Source organism: Prosopis cineraria, unplaced genomic scaffold (assembly GCF_029017545.1).
Source record: "Prosopis cineraria cultivar Desert tree isolate PC_DT_omini unplaced genomic scaffold, ASM2901754v1 PC13, whole genome shotgun sequence".
NCBI lineage: Eukaryota > Viridiplantae > Streptophyta > Magnoliopsida > Fabales > Fabaceae > Prosopis > Prosopis cineraria.
Window position 1 is genome coordinate 35,502,387 of NW_026555344.1, and position 10,396 is coordinate 35,512,782.

The 10,396-nt window shown below is 33.9% G+C and overlaps 1 protein-coding gene across 7 annotated transcripts; it reads right to left on the minus strand.

Annotated features, from left to right (window-relative positions):
- Nucleotides 1-1,485: 1,485 nt before the first annotated feature.
- LOC129290694 (probable LRR receptor-like serine/threonine-protein kinase At3g47570) lies at nt 1,486-5,919 on the minus strand. 7 transcript variants are annotated; one of them, XR_008588510.1, is made up of 5 exons: nt 3,179-5,919; nt 2,618-3,053; nt 2,442-2,503; nt 1,972-2,242; nt 1,486-1,845 (listed from the first exon to the last, which is right to left on the minus strand). XR_008588510.1 is itself a non-coding variant. In XM_054927571.1 (2 exons), exons 1-2 carry the CDS (start codon nt 5,868-5,870, stop codon nt 2,680-2,682), a joined length of 3,066 nt encoding a protein of 1,021 aa, XP_054783546.1. In that variant the 5' UTR covers nt 5,871-5,919; the 3' UTR covers nt 1,898-2,679. The 7 variants fall into 7 exon arrangements, 1 of the variants encoding a protein (XP_054783546.1); XR_008588511.1 differs by having other exon boundaries at nt 1,972-3,053; nt 3,179-3,856; nt 5,153-5,919; XR_008588507.1 differs by having other exon boundaries at nt 1,972-2,503.
- Nucleotides 5,920-10,396: the final 4,477 nt, after the last annotated feature.

Genomic DNA, 10,396 nt, shown 5'->3' on the forward strand with positions numbered 1-10,396 from the left:
TGCAATGATATCTTAAAATCTTTTAATCCTTATTTGATATTAAATTATTTCAATGGTGTTATGATATTTCTCCAAAAAAGAATTTAACAAGTTGCACTTTTCATGAAGTAATTGGGCTCTATTCTCAAACCTTATACAACATGTGGGATCGATGTTAGTTAATTTAAAATAACATGAAAATAAAAAAAATGGTTCGAAATGTCAAAAAAAAATCAATTACATTGATATATCATTTTAATGTGAAAGGTCACATTGAAAGTAAACTGTGGTAGCTCTGAACCAAAAAACAATGTCATTTTGTTGTTGTTGTTGTTAACATTTATTTGGCATTTAGAATTACCGACTAATTTAGATTGAAGAATTCTTGGATCCAAATTGGAATTATTTTCAATATTTATGATATTAGAATCCTTGATCTTATTTAATGGCTATCAAGTCCAATTTGGGGATAGTTTTTCATGTACAATATTTGAATCTTAATCTCATCTAAGGGGTCTTCAAATCCCTTTCACTTTGTTCACTTTATTTAATAATGTTGGTAGAAAATGTCACTTATGGAATTGATAACAAGTGATTGGTATGCATCCTTGACTCCTTCCATTGCAAACGACTACAATTTCTCTATGAAAGTCCAAAAGCTGGTATAGCATAAAAATAACTAAATGGATTTGAATTTACAATGAGTTGGATTTGCCAAGAGGAAATAACTTAGTGCCCTAATTTCAAACTTAGCCTTTGAGTATGCCCAAAAGCTTAACTGGTTCAGTGCAGTTAGCTTATGTTGACCGGATTGATTCTGGTTAGATATCAAGTCAATGATTCTAATTAGTCTAACTCAATAGTATGTTATACAAATATCTAGTTGAACATTGTATTTATTACAAGTAGTTTTGTAACATTGGCCAAAAGATATAAACGATCAAGAAAATTCTGCCGGCCATTGTTAAATATAACTGTCACGTTCAAGCAAAATAAAACCAAAAAAAAAAAAAACGAAAACAATCTGCATATCTTATATTTGAAGGAAAAAAAAAACTCAAAATTCAAATAACAAATTTTTATTTTGAAGAAGGGGAGCATTTTGCGGTTTTGCCTCACTTCTATCTCCAAAAGTCACTCAAAACTTGAAAAAAAGAATTACCTTCTAAATCCTTGTTGCTTGAGTGATGCTTCCAGTATAGTCTAGAGATCTTATAAATTGTCTGTCCATGAATGGGTATTTTTATGACTGTTACTGTTAACTCTGATTATGTCTCATCTTTTTATGTTTGTACTTTTTCCTTTGCAAATAAATACCGTCTCTCATGCACTAACTTTAATATTGGAAGAACGAATTGTGGATCAGATTAATATGAGAAGTTCATTATTTATGTATGAATATTTCAAGTACAAATTTGTGTAAATGATTCACTTATGAAGAAGCACTTTTCCATTCTTTGTTTTGCAATCAATTTCCTTCCAATTCAAGACAATAAAAAAAAAAAAACCATTTCTAATTAGATTGAGCCTCCTTGTGATATCCATTAGGTTCTCTCTTTCTCTGGGAGATTCTTCTGAGCAAGCAAGTCCAATGTTAAATAGTGAAACTATAGACTTCTCTTCATTAGAATGCATCAGTCTCTGATTCTGCATGTTGATTTCCCTGATCTTACCGGGTCTTCATTACAGCTGAGTCCACCATGTTCAATATGTTATCTGGGTATGCAGTTTTCTCATAGCTATGGAGACTGTGACCATCTTTGAACATTTCTTCGGCGGGCCTTTTAGCAGTAAGCATTTCCAAAACTAGAATCCTTAAAGAGTAAACATCACCTTGTGTTGATACCTCAGAACCTACTCCATACTCTGAATACATTGCAATATGTCAAAGATTTGTAATTCCTTATTCATACAGTGACTGAACATAAAAATTATTTATAAAAAAAATTTGAAATTTAAGAGTTGAAAAGCCAAAATAACAATAAATCATACCAGGAGGAGCATAGCCAATGGTCCCTTTTATTCCAATTGTGTTGGTTTGCTTTTGAGAACTGCCATTGAGGATTGACAGAAGCCTTGCTAACCCAAAGTCACTTACATGGGCAATCATATCATCGTCAAGAAAAACATTGCTTGGCTTTAAGTCACAATGGACAATAGTTTGCTCACATTCATAAGGAAGATAACGTAGTGTGCAAGGAACTTTCCGCCAGCCAATTAAATCTGTGTACCTTCCTAAAGATTCAGGAATGGTTCCATATATCTGATTATCACGAAGGTACAGTCCAATGAGTTGGGTTGGCAAATTGCATTTTTATCTGATTATCAGAAAAAATAATGAAGTTTTTTGAAGGTGAAAGTTCATTTTGCATCATTTCCATGTCCAGTAGTTTCCTAAAACAAGAAAGAATTACTTCTACCACGCCACCAAGCACCAAAGTTATAACGTTTTAAAGCTTGACCTTCCATGCCTTAATTTCGCCCCTTGTTTCTTCCTCTAAACATCCGTCTTTCTCTCCCCCAGCTGTATAAAATGGTTACAAACATTCGAATATTTAAAACTTTAAATAACAACAATATTATATGAGCGTGTATAAACATTCCAACCACAAATTTATATAATAATAGCTTGTCTTACTGATCAAGAAATTGATAATAATAGCACTTCTGAAGTAGCACTTTCCATTCTTTCTTTTGGATTCAATTTCCGTGGCCACAAAAGGCAGTAGTAATCAGATTTAGTCTCCTTGTGGTATTCATCATGTTCGCTCTTTCTTTTGGTGTTTCTTCTGAGCAAGCAAGTCCAATGCTAAATAGTGAGATCAGGGTCTGGTTTTCCATGTTTATTTTCTCTGATCTTGCTGTTGCAGTCTGCTTTATTTCTTTTGACAGAAGAGCTGAGTCTACGATGTCCACGATGTTATCTGGGTATGCAGTTTTTGCATAGTTATGGAGATTGTGGCCATCTTTGAACATTTCCTCAGTGGGTCTTTTGCCAGTAAGCATTTCCAAAACCAGAATCCCAAAAGAATAAACATCACCTTGTGTTGATACCTCAGAACCCATTCCATACTCTGAAATACATCACAATATGTCGAGAATTTGGAATTCATTATTCTTACAGTAACTAAACATAAAAACGGTTCATAAAATTATTGAAATTTAAAAAATTTGAAAGCTAAATAACAACAAATCATACCAGGAGGAGCATAGCCAATAGTGCCTTTTATTCCAACTGTGCTGCTTTGCTTCTGAGAACTGCCACTAAGGATTGAGAGAAGTCTTGCTAACCCAAAGTCACTTACATGAGCAACCATATCATCATCAAGAAGAATATTGCTTGGCTTTAAGTCACAATGGACAATAGTTTTCTCACATTCATAATGAAGATAATGTAGGGCACAAGCAACATCATTTAGAATACTTAATCTTTTAGTGAAATTCAAAGTTCTAGTCTGATCTATACTTCCTGGACTTGGATGCAACCATTCTTCCAAGCTTCCATTTGACATGTACTCAAAGACCAAGGCTTTAAATTCTTGCCCTTTATAATCTAAGCTGGAGCAGCATGTTAAAACCTTAACTAAATTTCGATGCCTGATATTTTTAAGTGCATTACATTCAGAAATGAAACTCTTGTGAGCTCCCTTCTTTTGAAGGTTTAGGACCTTTATAGCAACAACTTTGTCTTCTGATTGCAGCATTCCTTTATACACAAAACCAGAACTTCCATATCCAATCAAGTTCTTGGAAGAGAACCCTTCAGTGGCAGAGTGTAATCTCTGGTATGACAACTTGGAGAGCTGGTCAATTGGTTGTGAAGTAGAAGACAATATCCTGTTTCGTTTCCTCCACCAGTAGATAGCAGATATAGATGCTAGCACAAGACAAACAGCAACACAAATAATAATAACCAAAAGCTTCAAATGAAGATGTTTACTTTTTGTCCTAATATTGAAAGGGCATGGTGGTAAATGCAACTCATAAATACCCCCACAAAGCTTATAATTACCCGCAACAAATATGGCACTTGCATTCTTGAAAACCCCATCTGTGGGAACTTCACCATCCAACGCATTAAATGAAACATTCAGGTATTCAAGAATGGAAATATTCTGTAGACCTTTTGGTATTGATCCAGACAAGTTGTTGTGTGATAGATCAAGATACTTAAGGCCTTTTAGTGAAGCTAGTGAAGGGGGCATGGAGCCATTGAACGAATTCCCCTGTAAGCTAAGGTATTCCAAACTTGTACAGTCACCTATGGTCCGAGGAATCTCCCCAGAAAGATAATTTTCAGAAATATCAAAAGTGCCAATATTTTTAAGTTTTCCCACCTCAATAGGAAGAGAGCCGTTTAATGAGTTGTGAGATAAGTTCAGCAATGTGGACAAGGAGAACAGACTAAAAACCTGCAAGGGTATAGCACCACTAAGATTGTTTTCTGAAAGGTCCAGAAAGACTATATTTTGCCAACTTTCTATCACTGGTGGAATTTTTCCTTCAAGCATATTCTGTGAAAAGCTTAGTTGAACCAATTGACTGAGATTGGCCAAGGAGGCTGGTATCTCACCAGAGAGTTGGTTTCTCCCCAAGCCTAATATTTGCAACTCATGAAACTTTCCAAAAGAAGCTGGAATTGAGCCTGTAAACTGGTTGTATTCCAGCACCAACGCAATTAAATTCGTGTACCTTCCTAAAGTTTCAGGAATAGTTCCATATATCTGATTATCACCAAGGTACAGTCGTATGAGTTGGGTTGACAAATTACTTATGGAGTCGGGTAAAAGACCTCCGAATCTATTGGTGGAAAGAATCAAATTTTCTAGTTTGGTACAATTTTCCAAAGATGATATAAAATCCAAGTCATGATTTGAACTATTTCCAAGATTATTATAGTTCAAATTTAACCACTGCAAGTCTTTTAGGCTTCCTAGGCTTGGAACTTCTCCAAAAAAGTTGTTTACACCAATGTCAAATAGTTGAAGAAAGGTTGCATTTGTTATTGAAGTTGGTATCGAACTTGATATTTGATTCCCACCTATGCCAAAAGATTGCAAATTAGGGAGGGTGGTGAACATGTTGTCTGGAAGCTTAGTGCGACTCAGTTGGTTATTTGCTGCAGATATGAATGTGAGAGATGACATATTATAGAATGAGTAAGGAAGCATACCAAAAAATTTGTTCTCAACTATTGATAAAACACTCAAGCTTTTCAAATGGCCTATTTCTTCTGGTATGATCCCCTCCAAGTTGTTAAAAGCCACCGAAAGAACATTAAGAGAGGAAAGATTCCACATGGAAGCTGGGATTTCTCCAGTTAAATTGTTGGTAAATAAGTTCAACTTTTCAAGCTTCCTGAGAGAGCCAATCTCAAATGGTATTTTACCTGTAAGACTATTGCTTGACAAATTTACGTGCTGTAGTTCAGTGCAGTTTGTCAGGCTGAGTGGAATCTCTCCTGTCAACATATTATTTCTGAGAGAGAGTTTCTGTAGTCTGAACAAATGACCCAATTCTGGTGGGATTTCTCCATAGAAGCTGTTATTTGGAAGGTAGAGGTTTCTCAGGAAAGAGAGGTTGCCAACATGGGGTGAGAGGACCCCACGCAAATGATATCCGGGCAGCCTCAACTCAATGACTCTTTGGTGCTTTTGGCTGCATGTGATTCCATGCCAGTTGCAGAGGTGACTTGAACTATTCCAGGAGCTCAAGGCTTCAAATGGATCATTGGCTATTGATTCTTTAAACTTGAGCAATGCCATATAGTCAGTCTCATTTCCTGATGCAGATGCAGCACTGATATTTTGAAGCCAGATTAAGTTCACACACAGAGAAATGATTGCTTGAAGGTATATGGAACAAAATTGAGACAAGGAAGCAAAAGCCATTGCTGGGTTGAAGAACAGAAGGTGGTGAATGAAAGGAATGCTATGAGAATTTGAGATATTGAAACGCCCTCCTGCTGATACGAGAAGAAAAGGTTAGTTTATATAATAGTTGTAGTGAAACTGCACGTGGGTCCCAAGAGAAAAAAAAAAATATTGTAGAAATGAAACATGAGCTTCTTGTATCTTCTGTCGAATTTGGATTTATGTCTTGTTAAAATTTAAAATTTGCTAATTGATCTGAAGTCAGAGAACCAAATTTTATATGGCATAAACTAAAAATGATAACGTTGTTCTATATCTTGAGTTTACACTTATCTAGATCATTCTCATTTTAAATATACACTTAAATAATATAAATTTCACAGCTGTTTCCTTAAATTGTTCTTTGCATCATTATTGCAGTATGCATTGACCTATTGCTTTTTGGACGTATGAAAAATATATGGACCTAAGGTTGTATTGAATATTTTAACTTCATCCATGTCTTTCCGTCATTCTAAGATTGGTGTGAAGAAAAGCATGGCATAGGCTGAGACTGATAAGTATGGTTTTTTCAGTCATAGCTGTTAGATATCAGCTCATGTGGTTTATCTTTATTCCGTCAAATATGGCAACTATAAATATGGTGGGAGTAATTACGAAATGAATGCTAGTTGAAATGGTTGTACAATGGATATCATATTAAAAAAAAAAAAAAGGTAAAGGGACATTGTATGCCCTTGAATATTTCTGTAGAAAGATTTTGTGAACCTCAATGTGTAGAGGGTAACATCCTGAAATCAATTTGGTGCCAGTGGTTTAAAGTGACTAATTCAACCCGTTGTGATCAATTGTTGTACCTAGTGTGCCACATTAAATAACTGGGGATGAACCAAATCTCCCCAAGTAAGATTTACACATGTGACCAATGAGTTAAGTGTTGTTGTCCTTTTTTTTTAGGGTACTAGTCTACCTGGTCTCTGAAAATTATATTGGATTCTGACTAATATGGATTGATTGTGCTGAGCAAAATCACAAGGGTGGCAAAGGTTTTCCAGCATGTTTTTCAACACGTTCCATGTGCTTGTCCAAGGTTTGAACTTGAAACCGTTGGTTAAGTTAGTATAACCTCCTATTAGCTATGAGTTCATTAGTGACAACTGATCTATTATTGACAGACACACAGAAAATTGCATATTTTAAATGCCTTCTGATGCATTAACTTAATACTCATAGAAAAGCAAGTGTTGGAATATTTTCAAAATAAAGAGGTGTCTTTTTGAAAAGTCATGCCCTTATTAATTAATGAATTTTTATGAAAGGTTATGTAGAGAATTATAGTTACTAAGGTCACGTCTCTCTAATTTATAAAGGCACTTTAGAGGGTTATAAAACTAAAAAGTGTCACTTGGTGAAAGAAAATGTATTTCAAAAAAATTTTACATATTAAAAGGATGTTTCTTTTCATGAAAAGTTATTATAAATAACTCTTGGTTAATGTTAATGATTAAACTACATAGGTTATGAACTAACATAGAAATGTTCATGAATTAAACATAAGTTTGTCCATGAATAATATAAGGGTTATGAACCAATATTGGTTATAACTTTTAAGGAAACTTTTATCATTTAAAAGATATCATTTTAAGGTATCACTTCACTATCTACAAGTACCTCTCACCATTACTCATTTTAGAGATCCATCTATTAAAACTCATTACCTTTATTCTTTAAAGGTACCAAAGGTAAAGTCAAATTATTACTTTGTAAAAGCCATTATTATCTTCGCTTTAGTCTTAATAGTACAAATCATACTTAAGAGTTTTTCTTGTATCTTGAAAGAAATTCGTCAGCATCCCAACTTGCATCTGAAGATTGGAATAGGTGGGGGGGGGGGGAATTAAGCCTAAAGGAAAGTGATGCGCACTCCTTGAAGACAACATGCACAACTTTCTTCTTCATCTCTGCTTCTTTCGTTCTTCATAGGGCCATCCCTGCCAACAGCAAGTTGACAGTAAAACATAAGGTTAGTTGAAGAAGTTGAAGTTGCTGGGACCAAAATGGAATTGAACTGGGACCAAAATGTCATTGTTGGGATTGAGTAAATAAAGATGATGAAGATTGTGAATGTTCTACAGTTTGGCACATAGAAATGCTGTTACAGTGTGAATGCTGGACAGATTGACAAACAAAAATGCTGCTATTCATTCTGACTTTTGGTTTTAGGATCATATTTAAAATTTCAAGCTCATTAATTTATTGTCTCCATTTTTTTTTTTTTTACATTGGAGCTGGGGAGATTATGATTGAATCATATCTTCTTTCTTTATACCTCTGTGGAAATAATTCTCATTTTTTAAATCTGCACCTGAACGATACAAATTTGATTCTGGTTGCTTCTCTGACTTGTTTATTTCGATCAGTACCACAGTCCACATTGACTGTGTTTCTTGCTTTGGGCGTACGGCACAGGAAAGGTCCCACTTTTAGTTTATATGCCAATCAATGTATTAAAAAAAAAAACCAAGCATAGTTGACTAACGAATGCAGAATGTCTTAAGATGATTATTTTAAATTTATTTAGTTATTTATGTACTTGAAAGAAAAGTCATAGAATCTTGCAAAGTCAGTCATGAGTCATGATCAATGCCGAAGAGTTGATTGAAATGGTGAAAAGAAAAGGAAGAAACATGACGTGTATTTCTCTCATAAGGTGACTTGATAAATCCAATGGCTCTTCAGTGGTTTCGAAGTCCAACTACCAATAGCAGCATTATTTGACCAAAGAGGAAAATAAACGGGAAAATCACTCTCAGGTCCCATATAAGTAATTTAAATATAAAGAAATCTCATAAAATCACAAAATTACACACACAAAAATGATTGCTTGAAGGTCTATGGAACGAAATTGAGACAAGGAAGCAAAAACCATTGTTGGCTTGAAGAACAGAAGGTGGTAAGTGAAGGAATGCTATGAGAGTCTGAGATATTGAAATGCCCTCCTGCTGATACAAGATGAAAAGGTTAGTTTATATAATAGTTGGAGTGAAACTACATGAGGGTCCCAAGAGCAACAAAATATTGTAGAAATGAAACATAAGTGAAAATCTGTTGATATTTGGATTTACGTCTTGTTAAAATTTAAAATTTGCTATTTGATCTGAAGTCAGAGAGCCAAATTTTATATCTTGAGTTTACACTTATCTAGATCATTGTCATTTTAAATATACACTTAAATAATATAAACATCACAGCTATTTCCTTAATTTGTTCTTTGTATCATTTTTGCAGTATCCATTGACCTATTGCTTTTGGACGTATGCAACAAATATGGATTCAAGGTTGCATTGAATATTTTGTCAACTTCATTGGTGCCTTCCTTTCTACCATTCTAAGATTGGGGTGAAGATGGTGGCTGATGAGAGAAATTCCTCTTTGTTGCTTATAGCTAGCTAGTTTGTACTTTGTTACTTTGTATTATCACTTTTAATTTGAAAAAAAAAAAAAAAGATTGGTGTGAAGAAAAGCATGCCATGGGCATGGGACTGATAAGTATTCAGACATGGCTGTGAGATTTTCAGCCCATGTGGTCATCTTCATGCTGCCAAATATGGCGATTACAAATATATGGGGAATAAAAAGTAGGAAATGAATGCTAGTTGAAAAGGTTGTATAATGGATATTAGATTAAAAATTAAAGTAAAAGGACATTGTATGCCAATATTTACGTAGAAAGATGCAAAAATGACAATTAGGAAACCTATAAGAACATTAATGACAATTACAAATCTTGAACTATTGAAATTATAATAACAGACTATGGTTTTTACTTGCAATTAAAAAAATGCAAATAGTTAGTTGAAAAATTAACAAAACACACTTGGGACTATTTGTAGCATCAGTTGAAAATTTATGATAGTTAGTTATGAATTTCAATTTTTTATTAGCAATATGCAGATAAACCACTTGGGAAATTAAGAAAATACATTTAGGATTATTTGTAAAGTTAATTGAAAATTTATGAGAGTTAATTGTAAATCACGAGTCAATCCTTTGTGATATTTTGCTGTTGATATATAGATAAATTGCTTAAGAAATCTATAAAATACACTTAAGATTATTTGTAATATTAGTTGAAAATTTATTAGAATCAGTTATGAATTGGAAACTAATCACTTGTATTTTTTGTCATCGCTTAAGAAATTAACAAAAGATACTTAGGAATCTTTCTAGCGTTAGTTGAAAATTTATAAAAAACTACTGTAAATCTCAAGGCCAATCAACAAATGATAATTTATTGCAAGTAAAGACCATAGTCTCTTATTGAGATTTTAATAATTTATGATTTGTAATTGCCATTAATGTTCTTTTAAAGCCCCTAATTGTCATTTTCCCTAGAAAGATTTTGCGAACCTCAATGTGTAGATGGTAACTTGCATTTTGCTGCCTTGTAGTTTGGCCTGAAATCAGTTTGGTGCCAATGGTTTAAAGTGACTAGTTCAACATATGACCAACGAGTTAAGTGCTGCTGCACTTTTTTTAAAAAA